The sequence below is a fragment of the Salmo salar genome, chromosome ssa03 (genome assembly GCF_905237065.1).
Source record: "Salmo salar chromosome ssa03, Ssal_v3.1, whole genome shotgun sequence".
NCBI classification, from domain to species: Eukaryota; Metazoa; Chordata; class Actinopteri; order Salmoniformes; family Salmonidae; genus Salmo; species Salmo salar.
The window spans coordinates 53,993,993-54,017,716 of record NC_059444.1 but is presented as its reverse complement, the minus strand read 5'-3'; the positions used below and the strand labels follow the sequence as shown (position 1 = coordinate 54,017,716).

At 40.8% G+C, this 23,724-nt stretch overlaps 1 protein-coding gene across 1 annotated transcript; it reads left to right on the top strand.

The window, feature by feature from the left end:
* Positions 1 to 4,131: 4,131 nt before the first annotated feature.
* On the top strand, positions 4,132 to 23,195 carry LOC123723741 (nuclear body protein SP140). The gene is made up of 15 exons (XM_014192668.2): positions 4,132 to 4,668; positions 5,544 to 5,718; positions 5,949 to 6,191; positions 6,345 to 6,464; positions 8,090 to 8,223; positions 10,837 to 10,884; positions 11,225 to 11,273; positions 11,469 to 11,666; positions 13,766 to 13,905; positions 14,085 to 14,153; positions 18,654 to 18,781; positions 18,937 to 19,054; positions 19,242 to 19,316; positions 21,556 to 21,699; positions 21,912 to 23,195. The coding sequence occupies exons 1-15, from the start codon at positions 4,528 to 4,530 to the stop codon at positions 22,023 to 22,025; spliced, it is 1,896 nt and encodes a 631-aa protein (XP_014048143.2). The 5' UTR covers positions 4,132 to 4,527; the 3' UTR covers positions 22,026 to 23,195.
* The last annotated feature ends 529 nt before the right edge of the window (positions 23,196 to 23,724 follow it).

Genomic DNA, 23,724 nt, shown 5'->3' with positions numbered 1-23,724 from the left:
GTTTTTTCTCCGTGTTCTCTTTATTCAATTAAATAATAAGATGAGCATTCACATCCCGGCTGCGTGTTGGTTTGTACAACCCAACGAACTCTGTGACAGTGTGAGGGAAAAAAATGTCCAAAGGCATCTATGAACAGTAGCTAACAGTAGTTTATTCACATGATTTAAATCAATGTTTCTCAATAAATTCCTAGAGGAATTGAAGGTGTGGCTATTGAAGGTGTGGCTATTGTCCTAGCTTTAACATGGTCCCCTGATCTTGACCTGCCTGCTGTAGATGAATCATATGATGCAGAATTTGTCCTTTATATCTGAAGCGGTTGCGAAGAAGGATATATATTTTTTTATTTATAATACTTTTATGCGGACAAGACAGAAATGTATGTATACACACACACACACACACACACACACACACTAGTTGGAGAGGCTGGATCAGCATTCAAATGATCATACATATGGGATCGGCTTAGTTAGATATATCTGCCTATTATTTACCAAGCTTCAGCAAGATAAGGATATTAGTCTTTACATCTGACCAACTTATGTAGATGTTGGAGGATGTCAAATGTCTAAACTGAGTTGGAGTGTGTCTGGCTTCTTTCTTCGTCTGCTAAACAAACTCTAGGAGGCAGGGCACAGCCTGGTTTCAAACAAATAACTGTATAAGACTGGGGGGGGGGACCATGGCCGCAGGTTAACACGTCTCAACATCTTTATCTGGCTAACCAGGCCATGGTATAGAGTAAACCGTTGCTATCATTGCTAGCTACCTTCATAAGAAGCCTGATTTGTGCCGTTTTGATTGCTCTGATTTAATACAATTCAACATCAACCAATGTATTACAGTTTCTCTTAGTTTTAGTTATCCCAAGAGTTTACATTGCAGTTGACAAGCAGCTAAGTTAGCAACGTGATCGCAATATATATACACTGCTCAATAAAATAAAGGGAACACTTAAACAACACAATGTAACTCCAAGTCAATCACACTTCTGTGAAATCAAACTGTCCACTTAGGAAGCAACACTGATTGACAATAAATTTCACATGCAAATGGAATAGACAACAGGTGGAAATTATAGGCAATTAGCAAGACACCCCCAATAAAGGAGTGGTTCTGCAGGTGGGGACCACAGACCACTTCTCAGTTCCTATGCTTCCTGGCTGATGTTTTGGTCACTTTTGAATGCTGGCGGTGCTTTCACTCTAGTGGTAGCATGAGACAGAGTCTACAACCCACACAAGTGGCTCAGGTAGTGCAGCTCATCCAGGATGTCACATCAATGCGAGCTGTGGCAAGAAGGTTTGCTGTGTCTGTCAGCGTAGTGTCCAGAGCATGGAGGTGCTACCAGGAGACAGGCCAATACATCAGGAGACGTGGAGGAGGCCGTAGGAGGGCAACAACCCAGCAGCAGGACCGCTACCTCCGCCTTTGTGCAAGAAGGAGCAGGAGAAGCACTGCCAGAGCCCTGCAAAATGACCTCCAGCAGGCCACAAATGTACATGTGTCTGCTCAAATGGTCAGAAACAGACTCCATGAGGGTGGTATGAGGGCCCGACGTCCACAGGTGGGGGTTGTGCTTACAGCCCAACACCATGCAGGACGTTTGGCATTTGCCAGAGAACACCAAGATTGGCAAATTCACCACTGGCGCCCTGTGCTCTTCACAGATGAAAGCAGGTTCACACTGAGCACGTGACAGACGTGACAGAGTCTGGAGACGCCGTGGAGAACGTTCTGCTGCCAGCAACATCCTCCAGCATGACCGGTTTGGCGGTGGGTCAGTCATGGTGTGGGGTGGCATTTCTTTGGGGGGCCGCACAGCCCTCCATGTGCTCGCCAGAGGTAGCCTGACTGCCATTAGGTACCGAGATGAGATCCTCAGACCCCTTGTGAGACCATATGCTGGTGCGGTTGGCCCTGGGTTCCTCCTAATGCAAGACAATGCTAGACCTTATGTGGCTGGAGTGTGTCAGCAGTTCCTGCAAGAGGAAGGCATTGATGCTATGGACTGGCCCGCCCATTCCCCAGACCTGAATCCAATTGAGCACATCTGGGACATCATGTCTCGCTCCATCCACCAACGCCACGTTGCACCACAGACTGTCCAGGAGTTGGCAGATGCTTTAGTCCAGGTCTTGGAGGAGATCCCTCAGGAGACCATCCGCCACCTCATCAGGAGCATGCCCAGGCGTTGTAGGGAGGTCATATAGGCACGTGGAGGCCACACACACTACTGAGCCTCATTTTGACTTGTTTTAAGGACATTACATCAAAGTTGGATCAGCCTGTAGTGTGGTTTTCCACTTTAATTTTGAGTGTGACATCAAATCCAGACCTCCATGGGTTGATAAATTGGATTTCCATTGATTATTTTGGTGTGATTTTGTTGTCAGCACATTCAACTATGTAAAGAAAAAAGTATTTCATAAGATTATTTATTGCATTCAGATCTAGGATGTGTTGTTTAAGTGTTCCCTTTATTTTTTTGAGCAGTATATATTGACCTTTTCTACCTAGCTAACGTTACCCCCTATCCTGCATTCCACTAATTAGCTGCACAAGTGACAGTTCAAACTTCCCGTTGACAGTGGTGGTACAGTGGCATCGCGCCATTGTGTTTGATAAGGTGTTATATCAAAGACAACTCCTTTCTTAGAAGAGTTAGTTAATATGACTGCTCAGTGATCACTCCTGTCTCTTGCTTCCGCCATTAATGAGTTCAGGTTTTCTTATTTATCTGTGGTTTTACTTTGTGATTGGCTAGAAGGGAGTAAGATTTATCATTGTTCTTCTACTTTTCCTGGCTGGCAAAGTACCAGGATGTTGTTGAGAGCAGTTTGGAAACTGAATCTGAATCCATCTGAGAAATTGAATAAATGAAACTTTGGTCAACTTGAAATTATAGTTTGTAAACTTGATACACATCAAATTTATGCAATATCTACCATTATTAAAACTGAATATATAAATATTGAATTTGAATATTGAATTAAATTTCAATTGAATTTTAAAACTGAATGTAATATTCGTTCAATTCAGTTTCAAATCATGAAATACAAGTTCAATTTAAGAATGTAATTATTCAATTTGTCCGTTACGAATTCAAAAATATTGAATGTCAATTAAATATCCTAACTCAAATTATAAAATTAAAATGTAATATCCTAACACAAATTAAAAAAGTCAAATACAATTCTGTTGGGACGGAAATTTTTATACACTTCATACCTCGAAATCGCCTCGCTATTCATGTTGAATAAATTAGTCTGTGAATTTCAACCAAGCAAGCTGATAAATCGTTCATTTTACATCTTGACTACATCTTGTCTGCATCTTGTCTAGGTTACTGTAGGCTATCTGAAATTAGATGTATGCCGATCAGGGGCTGTAGGCTACCTGTATCTAGCTAACCAAACTATGGCAAAGTTTAATTACAATCATAAACCCAGATTTTAGCAAATAGGCCTAGCCTATTCCTATTGAAATAACAAGTCAATGTCGAAAATTGGCCATTTATAACGATTTATAGTCTTAAGATCTGGCACATAATAAAGTAACAATTGCCAGAAAATTTGCAATTCGTTTTATAAACTTCGATCATTTTTCGTATTTCTTTCATAGATTTCGAGATCCTCTGTCCAACTTTCATCCCTCAAACAAACTCCTGTCGGATGTATCTATATTATGCACATGTGCATATTTTATTTACAATCACATGGATGGAAAATGATCTAGGAGTTTAATGAGGAAGAATTATCGTTTAAATTCCTTAAATTCCTTTGTTAGTCAAGTTAGCTCTCAATAATGATTGTTTTGATGGAAAACCGAAATTTTGCTTCGTATGTCGTTACAAGTTATGTTGATATTCCTTCTTTATTTGCTCGATAACGTTATGCGGAAACGTTTTATTGGCTGAATGTGGCAACTCCTAGCTTACAGGCCTTGTGGTGCAGTGTTGAGTGGTACTTGGGCTAGACATTTCAGCGAGACCTGTCAACCCTTTCGCCAATGGCCACAATGGCTAAATTACTTCTGAACAAGAAGGGTCCACGGAGCTCCTCAAATGTAGAACAATGAGTTAAAAAATCTATAGCCTCTCCCCTTGTGGCTCATATGAAATCACATGAACACTTTCACTTTCCAAACATCACTTGAAGTGTACTTCCGTGCTTGCGGGACATCTATTTCATCTTCGAAAATAACTTGAATAACAACTTGTTGGCCTACAGTTGAAAACGTTTTCATTACGTCCTCTCCGTCCTTCGTCCAAACGCGCGTCTATCGGTATGTGCACTCGTCTGAATGAATCAATCCGCTCGGGGCCTGTATTGAAATGTAAATAGTCTACATAATGTCAATCAAACTTTAATGTATCAGTATATATATATATATATATATACAACCCAATATGAACCGGATCGTTCATTATTCAACTATTAATAATATTCAGTGACCTGGTAAATATTGGATTTTTTCGACAAAGAAAACTGTATTGAAGAGTTGCAGTTGCGTCTGCGCCAATGGACCAGTTACATTTGACAGATGAGGAGTTACTGCGGTTTTTCCGCTGTAGTAAAACAGAGATGTCGTGCATGGAGCAACCACACACCTTTCTTAACCAGCTCCGAGACCACCACCTCATTCCGGAAGAAATGTACAAGGTGAGAGCAGTAGACTGGAATGCCAAGTTTCTATTCACACACCCGCCCACGCAAAGTTTAAGCAAGCAGCGCTAAATGACGTCCTACCAACCACGGACCCACGCCGACGTCTTTTAGATTTATTTTGTCCTGACCGGCCTCTTTTTTGGGGGGGGCAAACCGATCACAGACGTCAATGTTTGGTTCAGATTTGGCCAGGTCTGTACTGGCCTTGATTTCAACGTCCACAGAAATCTGGTCGGGAAGGCTTTGTTCTACTGACTTGCCTATTAAAATTGACATATAATTGGTTCAATCCCGTTGGGATTTGGCCCAAACATTGACAGATGTATATATGGTTGAGAACAATCATAGACATCTATGTTTCACAGGTTTGGACAGCACAGTGGACAGTAAATAAAAGTAAGGTATAGTTCAATACAGCAGAGCACAGTCTAATGTACTAACTCTACTCTACCGAATTAAACAACTGTACTCTACTGTATTGAACTCTACTATATGTTACTGTACTCTACTGAAGTAAACTATACTGTACTGTATCGTACTGTGCTCTACTATACTCTAGTGAATAAAATTCTGATTAAACCGTGTAACAAAACAAATTGTCGTCTACAGAATTGATTTGGTGAAACTAACACCAGTTACTGTCCTATTGCTAGCTGGTAACAGGTCTCTGAATGTTATTGTACGAGTGGAAATTGGAGTTGATGATCATTGATTCATAAGGCCTGATGTGTGTCCTTAAATTCCTGTCTGTCACATGAACTGATTTGAGATGGTGGTTGCTAGAGAATCAAGTCTATCACTCCACTCCAGCCGTAATTTGACAACCCTCACAAATTGGACCATAGTTTTGTATTTGACCCCTCCTGCAGAAGCTGATTCCGATGAGGAGTAAGGAGCTGAGGGAGAAGGGTGTGTACCAGGTGTTGGACTGGGTGGAGGCAGAGAGGCCCGACAGCATCAAGGTGTTCTGGAACTGTGTGTTCAGGGACCACCTCCTGCAGCAGTACCCCACGTTACGCCTGCTCCGAAACCGCCTGCTGGATGGTCAGTTCTGGAGTCTTCACTCTTATTATTGTATTATTATGGCATTCATTTGTATAAGTTAGTATCGGTATATAATTCTAATTCCTAGTTTAATATAAATGTAGCTGCAATGGTGGATGCTTAGAAGTTGAGATTCAATGCCCTGTCAAATTGATATTATAATTGTTTTAATTAGTTGTAAATAATTTAGGTTGCATGGTTTGCTAAATTTTGCCTCCAATCCCATGCAGGGTCGTTCACATTCTATGAGAAACTGCCAAAGAAGGTGGAGAAGGAAGAGGAGGAGGAGGATAAGAAGAAGGCTTCAGAAGAAGGAGAAGAGGAGGAGGAGAAAGAAGAGGAGAAAGAAGAGAAGACAAGAAGGAAAAATAGTAAACAGAAAGAGAGAAGTGAGAGTGCTGAGGAGGAGCAGCCCAGCACGTCCACCCAGTCCAACCCCAGTCAGAAGAGGAAAGTCCAGAGGCCGACCCACTGTGAGTCCCAGGATTCATGCTGCCTTCTGGGAAAGAGCAGGACTTGAGTCAGAAAATCTAAATTCCCTCTGTAACCTTTTTGGGGATTGAAATATATTTATTTTTAATTTCAAGTCACATCTTAATGTTTGTCTGGAATGTGTCCCCATGCAGGTTTACGTTTCAGGAAGGGGGAGAAAGATGACATCTGGACCTGGCCCATCTACAAGACCCAGCTCCCAGTCACCTGTGGGGTCAAAGAAGGCATTCTCATCAGGAACAAGCTGGCCAAAGGTAGGTCGTAACAATGGACTTAATGTGATGTGATTCTCTGTGTTTCTGTGTAACGGTGGCTGTGGTTCGGTCCCAATAACTGTGCCTGAGACCTTAAAGGGGCAATCTGCAGTTGCTACATCCATTTTGGGATATTTATGGTATGTATCCATTGATTGTTGACGAATATAACTTATAAATGCCTTATGAGCTTAGTTCAACTGTCTTACCCCATCAGAACAAAATATAAGCTTGTTTAACTCCAATGTTTGTTAACAAAGTAAACGTAAACAAACCCTCAAAACATGGTTAAAACTAGAATGTTAATAGTATGGATGGTCAGTCTTTGCACCCATAGCCCATTTGATGAATTTGAGAGTGGTTACATTTCTCCAGCCCTGAGACCAGAGCCCATATCCACAAAGCATCTCAGAAAAGGTCCTAGGGATCCTGTTAAAACAAGTTTTTTTAAGACAAAAAAAGACAACTGACAGTAGGTTTTAGGATATCATAAGATACTGCCCAGGCAAATTCTGAGCCAGGATTAAAATCAAGTTTATCTCAGCAGGAATCACAACATTTTGAGCAAAGGAAAGATAGTGATGATGCTCATTGACAATGGTGCAAATGATGGGGAATAACCAATCGTGATGAGACATTGCCAGTTGTGAACTCTATAGGTAACGTCCTTCAGGCAACCACGGCGAATCTGACTGTAGCCAAATGTTTCAAAAGTAAAAAGTTTGATATAATTTTAGCCTGGAACGATCACTTTTCCTACTCTAATATGTTGGCAAATATAACCTTTTTTTTATTATTCTGATGGTTTCTGAAAGTGGATTATTTTCACAAGATTACCTTTATATCAACACACTCGTCACTCCCATTTAACAACTCTGAATTGCTTCGCCACAGGGGACATCAAGTCACTTGCCGATAATGTTGCATACAACGTTTGAAAGGTCTATCATATTCATCGAACACAAGTCATCATAAGCCCTAGATGCCTTCAATTGCCGAATTTATAGGCACGCCCAAATTTAGACATATTTTTTGTAACAAAGTGATGTTGCTCTCCAAATGGATAATTGAAATAACAGAAAAACGGGTTTATTTATTAGCCTAGTGTTTATAAGTATATATACTTGTAGAATAGGCCTCGTGAAATCGTTGTCAAAAGCTCAAGACATACTGTTACATGTGCAGTAGGTCTATATTATTTATGGATTGATCATATAGAAATATCAAAACATTATTTTAACAACTCCAAAGTAATTGTATGTGGCGCAGAAACCACTGACTCGCTGCATTTTTCTATTACCAAGACACCTGCTAATAACCCTTAACTGGTTAGGACAGCTCATGAGGTGTCCTAAATATCTGTCGACAATGTGGGACCTTTATGACTAAAGGCATCATGCATAGCTTTTACGTTTACCCATCAGCACTTACGATAAATGTTCTACTATGAGACCCTTTGTGGATACGGGCCCAGATCTAATGCATAGTCTTTAGTGGGTTAACACAGTAGTGTGATGTGCAGGAGACACAGTCAGGCACATGTGTACTACGGTCTATTTGACGATGCACTGTTTTAATTTGTGGTGGTGTGTATGATGTCTGACTTCCTCATTGGTTTGTTTCAGGGGAGAGGTGCATTGTGGTCCAGGGTCGCTGGTTCACTCCAAGTGGCTTTGAGGAGTTTGGGGGGAAGAAGAGCAGTAACAACTGGAAGTACAGTATCTGCTGTAGAAACACCACTCTGGGAAAACTGATCCAGGTACAGCATATAATTTGATTTAATTTATTTGACCATTTAAAAACACAATTCAACCAGACGTGGATACAATTAATTTAAAATCATCAAATAAAACACAGAAAAGTTGAACAGCTTGGTCACTTTTCATACTCTAATCAGGCCTATGTCATTTGGACAATGTTGCCATATACTACTACACTCTGGGATATATATATATATATATAGGTCTGTATCATATACAATATCATATAGGGGAGACTGGGGTTGGTTGTCACACTTTTTCCTCTCGTGTGTATTTCTCAGCACCAGCGTATTTTACATGACTTTTCAATATTAGGAGAAACACCACCCTTTTTAGGACCCTTTTTAGCCTCATCTTATTCTAACACGGAGTCACTGTAAGACAGGTTAATATTCACAAGGTCGCAGGGACGGACAGTTTACCAGGACGCATACTCAGAAAATGCACTAACCAGCTGGAAAGTGTGTTCACATACATATTTTTTTGGAACTCAGTCCGGCTGTCAACTTACTTTTGCAAGGTGAAACTTTGACATTGGATAGTGCATCATCAGTTTTCCTCATCAGATCAACTAGTCCATGTCAGTTAATGTTCTTTAGCTAGGTTTTTTTAGCCCATAGATTTTCTAGGCAGGCACAGGATGTTCCCTAATGCTGGGAGCCTGAGTTAAAATGTAGCCATGAAGTGCTTTGAAAGGCAGGTCATGGCTCACATCAACATCATCATTCCAGACACCCTGGACCCACTCCAATGTGCATACAGATCCACAAATGACGCAATCTCTAATGCACTCCACACTGCCCTTTCCCACTTGGACAAAAGGAACACCTACTTGAGAATGTTGTTCATTGACTACAGCTCAGAGTTCAACACCATAGTGCCCTTGAAGCTCATCAATAAGCAAAGGACCCTGGGACTGAACACCTCTCTCTGCAACTGGATCTTGAACTTCCTGACAGGACGCCCCCAGGTGGTGAGGGTAGGCAACAACACAGAGCCCATCAGGGGTGCGTGCTTCCTAAGGCTCTATCATGGTCGAAACACACCAACACAGTAGTGAAGAGGGCACGACAATGCCTCTTAGCCCTCAGGAGGCTGAAAAGATTTGTAATGGTCCCTCAGATCCTCAAAAAGTTATACTGCTGCACTATTGAGAGCATATTGACTGGCTGCATAACCGCTTGGTATGGCAACTGCTTGGCATCCGACTGCAAGGCGCTACAGAAAGTAGTGTTTGCGGCTCAGTACATCACTGGGGTAAGCTCCCTGCCATCGAGGACCTCTATACCAGGCGGTGTCAGAGAAAGGCCTAACATTTTTTCAAAGACTCCAGCCACCCAAGCCATAGACTTTTCACTCTGTTACCGCACAGTAAACGGTACCAATGCACCAAGTATGGAACCACAGGACCCTGAAGAGCTTCTACCCCCAAGCCATAAGACTATCTAAATTGACCCTTTTTGCATGAACTCTCTTGCATGGACTCTATGCACACAACCTGGGCTCTACCCACACATTCACGCATACTTACACTGACACCCGACACACATACACACACACACTACATACACCCAATGGGGATTCATAATTTCCAGAAAATCTACCAATGTTCAATACCTGGAATAATTCGTAATTATCCTGAGAGTCCCGGGAAATACTGCAAAAATCGGAAGAGCCCATTTAAAGCGTTTTAAAAGATATATTCACTATGCCAGGGTTCTCCCCAAATAAGAGTGGAGCTGCGCCACCTTGTTGGCTTGGCTGCACCACTATGTAAAGATTTCAGAGCAAATTAAACTGACTACTATTAAACTAGTAAAAATTCCCTGTCTTAGGTTATTTAGGATCACCACTTTATTTTAAGAATGTGAAATGTCAGAATAATAGTAGAGAGAATTATTTATTTCAGCTTTTATTTCTTTCATCACATTCCCAGTGGGTCAGAAGTGTTCATACATTCAATTCGTATTTGGTAGCATTGTCTTTAAATTGTTTAACATGGGTCTAACGTTTTGGGTGGCCTTCAACAAGCTTCCCACAATAAGTTGGGTGAATTTTGGCCCATTCCTCCTGACAGAGCTGGTGTAACAGAGTCAGGTTTGTAGGCCTCCTTGCTCGCACACACTTTTTCTTATCCTCCACCTTCTTTGGCAGTTTCTCATAGAATGTGAACGACCCTGCACGGGATTGGAGGCAAAATTTTGCAAACCATGCAACCTAAATCATTTACAACGAATTAAAACAATTATAATATCAATTTGACAGGGCATTGAACCTCAACTTCTAAGCATCCACCATTGTAGCTACATTTATATTAACCTAGGAATTAGAATTATATACCGATACTAATTTATACAAATGAATGCCATAATAATACAATAATAAGAGTGAAGACTCCAGAACTGACCATCCAGCAGGCGTAACGTGGGGTACTGGAGCAGGAGGGGGTCTGACAGAGCAACAAACTATAGCTACATATTATACCCTTTTTGTTTTTCTGTAAAGAAACTGTACAAGTATTTGACTGATATTACTTTTTAGTGTTGAGTGACTGAATGGCATGTCTGTTCCCCCTTCTCTCCCCCTTCATTTCACCATCCCACCCACCTCAGGAAGGCCATTTAACTTCACCAGACTTTAAAAGAAGAAAGAGTGCACAGGTAGGAGACCAATCTTTCAATATACCACATCCTCTGGATTAACAGCCAAACTTCATTTGACTATAGGTTAAGTGCTGCATCATCATAGCATCTGAGTACATGTTGTTTATGATTGTTAGTCATGAATCAGTTTTATTGCAACATCTGAACTTGACAACAGCTTAGCCTTAGCCGTTGATATTGTGATGTTTATACGGGCATGAATTTATATTTCTTGTGCGTGATCATACTTTGACCAATGATAATTTTGTTTGTCCATGTTCTTACCATATTAGATAAAGAAGAGTCTATTTTGTGACTGATATATGGAAAACTGGTCTGTCCCTTTTCTCCTATCTAGGCCAAGAGAGCACTGTTTCCCTCCAACCAATCAGCGGGCTCAATCACAGGTATGTACACCAATCACAACTCAATGGAATCTTTCTCAATCCTTTAGACATGACTATCTGGTAAAGGGGATGGTGTTGTCTCTCTAACTTTGTGTTTTTGTTGTTATAAGGTTTTGTGAATAACACAGGCCTGACCCTTCACACTTAAATAATAAACCTTTTTTCCATAAACCTCTTTGTTTATCTTTACTTCAGAATCTGAGGAGGATGATGAAGAGGAAGAAGAGGAAGAAGAAGCTGAGCAGGAAAGAGATGAAGGAGAGAAAGGAGAGCAGGCAAACACTGCTGGAGAGAGCAGTACAGGAGGTAGCCATTGTGGTGTGGAAAAGTTTGTCTTCAAAGTCACCTGTGGAGCCAAAAATGGAATGCTACATAAGGATCGGTTTGCATCAGGTACACATTTTATTCTCAGAAGGTTTCTTACATCTAGGCGTTCCGCTAGCGGAACCCCGTTCCGCCAGCGGGACGCCTAGCCAACAGCCAATGGGATCACATGGCACGAAATACAAAAACGACTAAAATACCACGATTCAATTTTCTCAAACAATCAACTATTTTACACCATTTTAAAGATAAGACTTTCGTTAATCTAACCACATTGTCCGATTTCAAAAAGGCTTTACAGCGAAAGCAAAACATTAGATTATGTTAGGAGAGCACATAGACACAAATAATCACACAGCCATTTTCCAAGCAGGGAAATATGTCACAGAAACCGAAAACACAGCTAAATTATGCACTAACCTTTGACGATCTTCATCAGATGACACTCCTAGGACATTATGTTACACAATACATGTATGTTTTGTTTGATAAAGTTTATATTTATATACAAAAACAGCATTTTACATTGGCGCTTGATGTTCAGAAAATGTATTTCCCACCAAAAACTTCCGGTGAATTTACAAAAATACTCATCATAAACGTTGACAAAATACATAACAATTATTTTAAGAATTATAGATAGACTACTCCTTTATGCAACCGCTGTGTCAGATTTTAAAATAGCTTTACAGAGAAAGCACATTTTTCAATATTCCGAGTACATAGCTCAGCCATCACGGCTAGCTATTCAGACACCCGCCAACGTCGGGGTCACCTAAACTCAGAATTAGTATTAGAAATATTGTATTACCTTTGCTGGTCTTCGTCAGAATGCACTCCCAGGACTGCTACTTCCACAACAAATGTTGTTTTTGTTCGAAATAATCCATAGTTATGTCCAAATACCTCCATTTTGTTTGTGCGTTCAGGTCACTATCCAAAGGGTAACGCGCAAGCGCATTTCGAGACAAAAAAAGTAAATGTTCCATTACTGTACTTAGAAGCATGTCACACGCTGTTTAAAATCAATTTTTATGGTATTTTTCTTGTAGAAATGTGATAATATTCCCACCGGACAATAGTGTATTCATTCAAGGAGGAAAAGAAAAAACACCGTGCTCACGGGAACGCGCATATCCAATCTCTTTGTCCCCAGGCAGGCCACTCAGAAACTGAGCTACTATACTCTGCCCAGAGACAGAAGGCTCAATTCACTTTCTGAAGGCTTTAGACAGCCAATGGAAGCCTTAGGAAGTGCAACGTGACCCATAAGTATTTGTAGTTTCTCTAGGGATTCAAAAGTAGAACTACAGTTCTCAGACCTGACACTTCCTGCTTGAAATTTTCTCCGGTTTCTGCCTGCCATATGAGTTCTGTTATACTCACAGGCACCATTCAAACAGTTTTAGAAACTTCAGAGTGTTTTCTATCCAAATCTACTAATAATATGCATATTCTAGTTTATGGGCCAGAGTAGTAACCTGTTTAAATTGGGTACGTTTTTCATCCGGCCGTGAAAATACTGCCCCCTATACCCCAACAGGTTAATAAACAACATTCTATAGCTATTGTCATGTCTTTGAAACAATTGAAGGTACTGGAGACACTTTTACATATTGGCAACCCTCTTTCTCTGGCTGCACCTCAAATACTGCCCCCACTTAGTGGTTTTATCAAACAGAAAACTCATTTCAGCAGATCCACAAGGTCTGCCATGAGAGGTGACTGTATAGTTCCCTTCAGGAAAAGCACCTTCAGTCAGACGGCTTTCACTCTGAGAGCTTCCCATGTCTGGAACTTACTGCCATGTAACTGTGCAACACACAACCTGTGTGTAGTTATTGTTTGTTAATTTTCTGTCTTTGTTTGGTTGCTTATTGTGTTATTGCTCTTTCTGTCTGCGTACTAAGTGTTAGTTGTCATATGTTGCTCTCTGCTCTGTATGTGCTCATTGTCTGTCTGAACAGGGACTATGGTCAAAAATGTGCTGACTGGCTAAAACTGGCACTTGTACTGAAAATGTCCCTACAAAAATAAACGTAATATTATTGATAATACACTACAGGTTATTTGACCATAGCCCTATGTCACTCTGGTCAGCTGTAGTGACCCATATTGGATTCATTTGAGTTTGTACTTCTGCCCCTATCGTCTCTGTTGCCCCACAGGGTTGTGTGGAAAGAGCATCCGTACGGACCAGCGCTGGATGACCCCGGTGGAGTTTGTGACGGTGGGGTCAGCTCTGGAAGATCCCTCCTGGAAGAACGACATCCAGTGGGACGGGAAACCACTCAGCCTCCTCATCGAGGTACAGAGGGAAAAAGAACAGAGAGAGAGGAAGAAAGATGAGGGGAAAATAATGTGTGTTTGGCACTTACCAACCTACTGTACAAGGAATGGCTTAAGATAGTCTGGCAGGTCTTTAAGGACCTGTGATGAAAACATTTCTCTTCTTCAAAAAGGTCTTTGTTTGTTTCTCATTTTCAGAGAAAGATCTTGGTCATTCACTCTCTCCTGTGTAAGTGCAACCTGTGCAGCTCCACGGCCAAAGACAGGGTAAGTTTCCCCCTCGATCCTCAGGAACATGGTGGCATCCACTTACCAATCAGCCAATCACATTGGTTAAATAAATGCTTCAGTTTTAATAATGAAATTCCAAAATGTTTCTCAACATCACTGAATAGGGGATGATGAATGAATAAACTAATTCATTAATTACATTTTTGTGTTAATTGACTAAAAACAAACATTACAATGATTGACAGTGATAATTCTTCTCGTGTTCTGCGCAGCATAAATAAATCAGTACATAATAGTAGATAAGGTTATACAAGCAATAATAATAACTCTAGATCAGTAAAAATTATAAAAAAAAAATACAGAAAAATGAAACGGAAGGTGTTTAAGCCTGGTCTCGAACAAAGAGAAGATTCAAGTGTGAGACAGGCCTGTAGACAATCTACAGTGCATTTGGAAAGAATTCAGACCCCTTCACTTTTTCCTCATTTTGTTATCTTACAGCCTTATTCTAAAATGGATTGAATAAAAAAAATCCTCATCAATCTACACACAATACGGAAGTTTACATACACCTTAGCCAAATACATTTAAACTCGGTTTTTCACAATTCCTGACATTTAATCCTAGTAAAAAATCCTTGTCTTAGGTCAATTAGGATCACCACTTTATTTTAAGAATGTGAAATGTCAGAATAATAGTAGAGAGAATGATTTATTTCAGCTTTAATTTCTTTCATCACATTCACAGTGGGTCAGAAGTTTACATACACTCAATTAGTATTTGGTAGCATTGCCTTTAAATTGTTTAACTTGGGTCAAACGTTTCGGGTAGCCTTCCACAAGCTTCCCACAATAAGTTGGGTGAATTTTGGCCCATTCCTCCTGACAGAGCTGGTGTACCTGAGTCAGGTTTGTAGGCCTCCTTGCTCGCACACGCTTTTTCAGTTCTGCCCACAACATTTCTATGGGATTGAGGTCAGGGCTTTGTGATGGCCACTCCAATACCTTGACTTTGTTGTCCTTAAGCCATTTTGCCACAACTTTGGAAGTATGCTTGGGGTCATTGTCCATTTGGATGACCCATTTGCGACCAAGCTTTAAATTCCTGACTGATGTCTTGAGATGTTGCTTCAATATATCCACATAATTTTCCTCCCTCATGACGCCATCTATTTTGTGAAGTGCACCAGTCCCTCCTGCAGCAAAGCACCCCCCACAACATGATGCTGCCACCCCCGTGCTTCACGGTTGGGATAGTGTTCTTCGGCTTGCAAGCCTCCCCCACGCAGCGGTATGACGGCTGCGTGGTCCCATGGTGTTTATACTTGAATACTATTGTTTGTACAGATGAATGTGGTACCTTCAAGCGTTGGGAAATTGCTCCCAAGGATGAACCAGACTTGTGGAGGTCTACAATTTTTTTTCTGAGGTCATGGCTGATTTCTTTAGATTTTCCCATGATGTCAAGCAAAGAGGCACTGAGTTTGAAGGAAGGCCTTGAAATACATCCACAGGTACACTTCCAATTGACTCAAATTATGTCAATTAGCCTATTAGAAGCTTCTAAAGCCATGACATCATTTTCTGGAATTTTCCAAGCTGTTTAAAGGCACAGTCAACTTAGTGTATGTAAACTTCTGACCCACTAGAGCTGTGATACAGTGAATTATAAGTGAAATAATCTGTCTGTAAACAATTGTTGGAAAAATGACTTAGTAGATGTCCTAACCGACTTGCCAAAACTTTTGTTTGTTAACAAGAAATTTGTGGAGCGGTTGAAAAACGAGTTTTAATGACTCCAACCTAAGTGTATGTAAAATTCCGACTAAGTATACAGACCCTTTGCTATGAGACTCGAAATTGAGCTCAGGTGCATCCTGGTTCCATTGATCATTCTTAATGTTTCTACAATATGATTGGATTCCGCCTGTGGTAAATTCCACTGATTGGACATGATTTGGAAAGGCACAGATAAGGTCCCACAGTTGACCGTATACTAGTTTGACAAAAGGCACCTAAAGGACTCTCAGACCATGAAAAACAAGATTCTTTGGTCTGATGAAACCAAGATTGAACTCTTTGGCCTGAATGTGAAGCGTCACGTCAGGAGGAAACCAGGCACCACTCATCACCTGGCCAATACCATCCCGACGGTGAAGCATGGTGGTGGCAGCATTATGCTTTGGGGATGTTTTTCAGCATCAGGAACTGGGAGACTAGTCAGGGTCGAGAGAACGGAGCAAAATGCAGAGAGATCCTTGATGAAAACCTGCTCCAGAGCGCTTAGGACCTTTGAAGGTGAACCTTCGCCCCTGTCTAACAGGACAACAACCCTAAGCATACAGCCAAGACAACGAACGAGTGGTTTCAGGAAAAGTCTCTGAATGTCCTTGAGTACCCCAGCCAGAGCCCGGACTTGAACCAGATCGAACATCTCTGAAGAGACCTGAAAATGTCTGTTCAGTGACGCTCCCCATCCAACCTGACGGAGCTTGAGAGGATCTGCAGAGAAGAATGGGAGAAACTCCACAAATATAGGTGTGCCAAGCTTGTAGTGTCATACCCATGAAGGTCAAGAGGCTGTAATCGCTGCCAAAGGTGCTAAAACAAAGTACTGAGTAAAGGGTCTGAATACTTATATAAATGTGATATTTCCGTTTTCTATTTTGAATACGTTTGCAAACATTTCTAAAAACCTGATTTTGCTTTATCATTATGGGTTAATGTGTGTAGATTGATGAGGGATAAAAACAATTTAATCAATTTTAGAATAAGGCTATAACGTAACAAAATGTGGAAAAAGTGAAGGTGTCTGAATACTTTCCAAATGCACTGTATACGTATACATATATGCACTTTGCTAGTTGTCTGGGGCTGAATATTTTTTAAATGTAATAATAGGTCACCCTTTTTCTTTTAGGCTTTATCAAAAAAATTCAGTAAACGGAAATACACAATGGACAAAAAACTGTTTCAGTTTCTCCTCATCGTTCAGCCACATACAGTAATGCCAGGGTATATTTGGTGGACTTTCTGGAATAAGGACAAGCGTATCGTGGTAGAAAGGGCAATAAAGGATCAAATAAATATTATTCTCTATCTCTTTGAGGTCACAATAGTTAGGCTTTTCTCTTCCATTTCACCCACCTGTTTAAATACGCAGAGGCAATATCACTGATCTTACATGTGCACATAGGGATCTCTTGCTTTTAGGTAGGTTGTACACAATATAACTCACACACGAATTCACCCTTAATCTAACAGAAGGTTCTCAGTTTGGGTTCATGATTAATCTCCTCCACCCATTTATTTTCATATTGCGTCGTCAGTTATTTTTTTTAATACTGTCTAAGTCCGCAAAAATGGAAGAGGCAAGTGGAAGGGGGAGAAGGTAAAGAACTTGTCTGTCAAAATTGGTTGAAAAATTGTGATAAATAAAAACTATACCAGTTTCATTTAAGGACCAATGGTTTGTCAACTAATTCACAAAATGACAACCGGATTCAAAACCTTTTCAATTTAAATTATTATATACAATTCTTACATCCAATAGAATGTTATATACATTATATGGGGGCTACAACCATCCCAGTTCTGTAGATTTTGCTGTGAAGAGACAGAATCATTAGATCACCTTTTTTTTTTTTTGGTACTGCCCATATGTACAGTGGGGGGAAAAAGTATTTGATCCCCTGCTGATTTTGTACATTTGCCCACTGACAAAGAAAGGATCAGTCTATAATTTTAATGGTAGGTTTATTTGAACAGTGAGAGACAGAATAACAACTAAAATATCCAGAAAAACGCATGTCAAAAATGTTATAAATTGATTTGCATTTTAATGAGGGAAATAAGTATTACCATCTCACCATGTCCCCAGTTATTGCACAAACTTGAGATACCTCTTAGCAACCCACACTCCTCCTGAATAGAACAGGAGACATACACATGTCTGATACAGTTTGGAATAAGTGGCATAACCAATATCTTTGAGTGGTTTTGTTCTTCCTATGACTCCCCCAAGAGCTCTACTTGCTGAGTCAGCCAGGTCAGATGTGCCGTATAGAAAGGTCATATGTTCACCAAAATAAATTCCCAAATATTTGTCATTGCAAGTAAACTCAAGAATTTCTCCACCAAAACTAAAACTGAAAAACACTTCTCTTAGTACTTGGTTTTCTAAAATGCATTTAAAAATTTTTTAAACGTTTTTATTGATCACGAGTCTCCATCTTTTACACCAATTGACAGTACTTAATATCATTTTCCGCAGGTCTTGTTCAGTTTCTGCCATCAAAATAATATAATCAGAATTTCATCATTATATATATCTTACTCTAGTATTTAACTTTTACATTTATTTTGTCAAATCATTAATAAACATAGCAAACAGAATCGGTGATAAGGAGACTCCTTGTTTTATACCCGAGGGTGTGGGAAACCAATCCGTACGATATTCGTTAACACACAAACAGACAGTTGGTGCTTGATTGTTAACCAATTCCTTCTCACCTTCCTCTCTTCTCTGTCTTGGCAGCATGATCAAGATAACGATGACGACTGCTTCATCTGTAGAAGCCAGGGCAGCTTGATATGCTGTGATGAGTGTCCTCGCTCCTTCCATCAGAGATGTCATCTTCCTAATGTGGATGATGCTATGCTGGGGTGAGAACAGTTGATGAGAGAGGGAGATTGATACAAGAGAGGTCTGTTTGTTCTGTATAGGTAAACTTAGCTGTCAGCTTAGTGTGTGTGTGTGTGTGTGTGTGTGTGTGTGTGTGTGTGTGTGTGTGTGTGTGTGTGTGTGTATATAATCACAGGGATAAACTTCTGTGGGTGTGTACATTCTGTGTACTGAGGACCAGTCAGTCGTGGCGCTACCCCAGTCAACAGACTTACCAGGAGGCCTTAACCTGCCAAATCTCTGACCACCTACTGGTAAGGAGCCTGAACAAATGACTGCTACCATTGTTTCATAGATTGACAGGCAATTGGACCTATCTATATATCTATCTTTCAGTCTGTCTGTTATAACCATCAATATATACTTGACATTAAATAATCATTCAGAATTAAGTGTAAACAATCTTTGACCAGTCACATAAAGGTGTGTTTACTCTGATAGGAATGCCAGTACCTTCTGTTATGTCTGTACAATGCGGACGAGGAACACATCGCTGTGGCAGATCCTTGCATCAACGTAAGTTTGCTTGGTTCTCTCTCTCTCTCGTGTGTGTGTGTCAAAGTTCACATATAAACTCAGCAAAAAAAAGAAACGTCCTCTCACTGTCAACTGCGTTTATTTTCAGTAAACTTAACATGTGTAAATATTTGTATGAACATAACAAGATTCAACAACTGAGACATAAACTGAACAAGTTCCACAGACATTGGACTAACAGAAATGTAATAATGTGTCCCTGAAAAGGGGGGGGGGGTCAAAATCAAAAGTAACAGTCAGTATCTGGTGTGGCCACCAGCTGCATTAAGTACAGCAGTCCTCCTCATGGACTGCAGCAGATTTGCCAGTTCTTGCTGTGAGATGTTACCCCACTCCACCAAGGCACCTGCAAGTTCCTGGACATTTCTGGGGGGGAATGGCCCTAGCCCTCACCCTCCGATCCAACAGGTCCCAGACGTGCTCAATGGGATTGAGATCCGGGCTCATCGCTGGCCATGGCAGAACACTGACATTCCTGTCTTGCAGGAAATCACGCACAGAACGAGCAGTATGGCTGGTGGCATTGCCTGACATGGAGGATCATGTCAGGATGAGCCTGCAGGAAGGGTACCACATGAGGGAGGAGGATGTCTTCCCTGTAACACACAGCGTTGAGATTGCCAGCAATGACAACAAGCTCAGTCCGATGATGCTGTGACACACCACCCCAGACCATGACGGACCCTCCACCTCCAAATCGATCCCGCTCCAGAGTACAGGCCTCGGTGTAACGCTCATTCCTTCGACGATAAACGCGAATCCGACTATCACCCCTGGTAAGACAAAAACGCGACTGGTCAGTGAAGAGCACTTTTTGCCAGTCCTGTCTGGTCCAGCGACGGTGGGTTTGTGCCCATAGCCGATGTTGTTGCTGGTGATGTCTGGTGAGGACCTGCCTTACAACAGGCCTACAAGCCCTCAGTCCAGCTTCTCTCAGCCTATTGAGGACAGTCTGAGCACTGATGGAGGGATTGTGCGTTCCTGGTGTAACTCGGGCAGTTGTTGTTGAGTTGGTTCCGTTTTGCTGTGCTCCGTTTTATTTACTTAACATATAAGGAACACTCAAAATGTGCACTTATAAATCATAACCATTTTTATCAAAATATAGCTGTAGACAGAAGTCAAAGATCAAACATCACACATATAACTGATGTCTCCCATGAGTTCTGCCCCATAGGAAAAGTCCAAGTTTCTTTTATCATGCTTGTAGTCAACCCCCTGTGATGTCACTGCATACGCCATTACCTGCGACTCCTCAGACCCAGCCCATGCATACACAGCTATACAAACTTGAAAGAGATACAATAGTTTCAGTGTTTTCTAAGGCCTCAGCAGTAAATGTCCACTCCCCCAAGTTGATTTATAGAGGTATGTCTGACTAGCCTCTTATCTCTTCTAGTCCCCTGCAGGGCTCTTTGTTTATCTTTGAAATGCTTTCTCACAGACCATTTCTTTATAAGAGGCAGATACTTAGAAAAGACTGTGGAACAATTCTAAAACCTTACAATGAAGATATATATTGTTAATCTGTAGTCTAGGACCCTATAAACATAGAGGAGGGGTCCCATAGCCCCTCCCCTTCTATTAATACAACATAAGCATAATAAATTATTATAATACATCAAACATTTGGTGCAACCCCTAACATGACCCCAATTTGACCCATTAGTTGCCATCCTGTACCTGTCCCGCAGGTGTGATGTTTGGATGTACTGATCCTGTGCAGGTGTTGTTACACGTGGTCTGCCACTGCGAGGACGATCAGCTGTCCGTCCTGTCTCCCTGTAGAGCTGTCTTAAGTGTCTCACAGTACGGACATTGCAATTTATTGCCCTGGCCACATCTGCAGTCCTCATGCCTCCTTGCAGCATGCCTAAGGCACATTCACGCAGATGAGCAGGGACCGTGGTCATCTTTCTTTTGGTGTTTTTCAGAGTCAGTAGAAAGGCCTCTTTAGTGTCCTACGTTTTCATAACTGTGACCTTAATTGCCTACCATCTGTAAGCTGTTAGTGTCTTAACAACTGCTCCACAGGTGCATGTTCATTAATTGTTTATGGTTAATTGAACAAGCATGGGAAACAATGTTTAAGCCCTTTACGATGAAGATCTGTGAAGTTATTTGGATTTTTACAAATGATCTTTGAAAGACAGGGTCCTGAAAAAGGGACTTTTCTTTTTTTGCTGAGTTTATCTCCGTATGTATGTTTCATTGCCAGGTGAGAAACTACTCCAGTGTGATAAAGACCCCTATATGGCTGGACAGGGTTGTGGAGAAGCTGCAGCAGAATCTCTACCAAACAGTGCAACACTTTGTGTCTGATGTGTTCCTTATCTTCACCAACTGTGCCACATTTAACAGGGTAAGACTGTACTACTGCAGTATCCAATGTGAAGACTCGGGGCAACATTTTTGAAAACAAATCTTGGAATTGTGCTAATGCATGAATAACACTTTAACAATGTGTCTTTGTTTAATCCATAACAAATATGAATTAGGCTAAATGAGTTGTGTTTATTGCATTTCTAGTTTATTATGTTTTCTATACAAATGTGTCTGTCTTTTTTTCTGAAGGATAATGCAGAGTTCTGTGGAATGGGCGAAAGATTGAAGGATCTATTTGAGAGAGAGTTCAAGAGTATATTCAGTATCCAACTTCAGCATCCAACTGCATCCAACAGCCAGTAGAGCCTTCATCAAGTCTGTACTGTTATCTCACTATGAGACAACAGGGAATATTCACCATGCAATGGTCTTTCTATACAGCCTTCATACAGACATGTACACCAAGTTGTACAGATCTTATTTTCCATGCATGTACATTATTATCCATCTAGTCCTTTCATGAATTTCTTTCATTCGTTCTAGCAGTCAAAATGGGTGTGTGATAATAATTGAAATAGAATGATGGTGATAACATTGCATTTCACACAGTAAATGTTGCTTTCCTAACTTCTCATGCAAGAGCCTTAGAAGTCCTTACCTTCCAGGATTCTTACTTCTGGTTAGGCCTTACTAGATTTATGTTCAGGGATTCTGTCGAAAATAAACTCATGAATTTCTAAAACACTGTACAACATACCAGAGGTGTTGACTCGAGTCACATGACTTGGACTCAAGTCAGACTCGAGTCACAAATATGATGACTTGCAACTCGACTTTGACTTTAACACCAATGACTCGAGACTTGACTTGGACTTGAGAATTATGACTCGACCTGACTTGATACCCTCCCCAAGCCCAAATATTAAAAATGATGCTATTAAAAAAACTGTGCAGCACATCAACTCTTCATTTAATGAATTACAGTTTGAATCGGATAGCAGCCAATCAAATTGTGCCAGCTGCGAAAAAGTTGTGCGTGGCAGTGCAGAGGAACGTCGACAGGTGAATTCAGATGGAGCCCTTGGAAAGATGATACCCAAAATTATTATTTTCGGATATAAAGACAACGCTGTATTGTTATGGTTGAACTGGCTATTTGTTTGCATAACCTATATAATATACCAGGGAAGCTATTGCTACAATATTAAGTATATAAACTACGGATAAGTCAACTGCTGAAGACAAGAACTACACCCGGCAACAGGAAGTGCGTCACGAGGCTGGGACCAGCCTGCATGCCAACGATAGGATGAATAAGTTTAAACCACGCTCATCCTCCCTCTGACAGGCCAGCATTGAGCGGGAACTATCTCTGTCAGAGTATATAAGGGAGAACAAAAGGATGTGACGTTCTCTTCGCTGTTTTGCCCTGCGTGGTGTTACAGTGAGACCGTATATACGAACATCATATTTTCCATTTGTACTATCATTCTATTTGCTTAAAGATGAATTAAATAATCATTGCAAAACTAAGCTGCATGGTTTGTTTATATCCTAATACCAGATTCGAATTGACGCGACCCGACAATTGGTGACCCCGACGTGATTCTGGTAGAAGGACTTTGCTGGAATTTGTCCGGCCGATTGGCCATCGCTGTCGTCGGATGGTGTGTTTCACAAATCCTGACCGGTCAAACAAAAAGGTAAGCAGACACCTATTGTGAATAACTAAAGTTCTGCATATTGGACTTATCCAAATTTATTTTGTGAGACACCTGTTTGATGTAAGTGACTAAATTACGACATATAACTTAAAATTGATGAAGTATATAATTGAAAATGATATGTCTAATATGGTAAATGTGATTGTTGAAAACCATGGTGAAATAAGAATATTGTCTTACCGGCAAGATCCGTAATTATAAAGATATTACGGCTGGGTTCCGAGAAATACATAAACTCTTAGGCAAGGTCCTGAACGTACCACAGGCTAGGTTGTAAGGGTATAGGGAAATATTGGGAAAAATATTGTCTTACCGGCAAGGTCCGTAATCATGAATGT

Bases quoted from the DNA above. Each gene is read 5' to 3' on its own strand.
- LOC123723741 (XM_014192668.2), top strand. From the start codon at position 4,528: ATGGACCAGTTACATTTGACAGATGAGGAGTTACTGCGGTTTTTCCGC. The intron at 6,192-6,344 runs GTGAGTCCCAGG...GTCCCCATGCAG, and splicing joins AGTCCAGAGGCCGACCCACT to GTTTACGTTTCAGGAAGGGG. The intron at 8,224-10,836 runs GTACAGCATATA...CACCCACCTCAG, and splicing joins CTCTGGGAAAACTGATCCAG to GAAGGCCATTTAACTTCACC.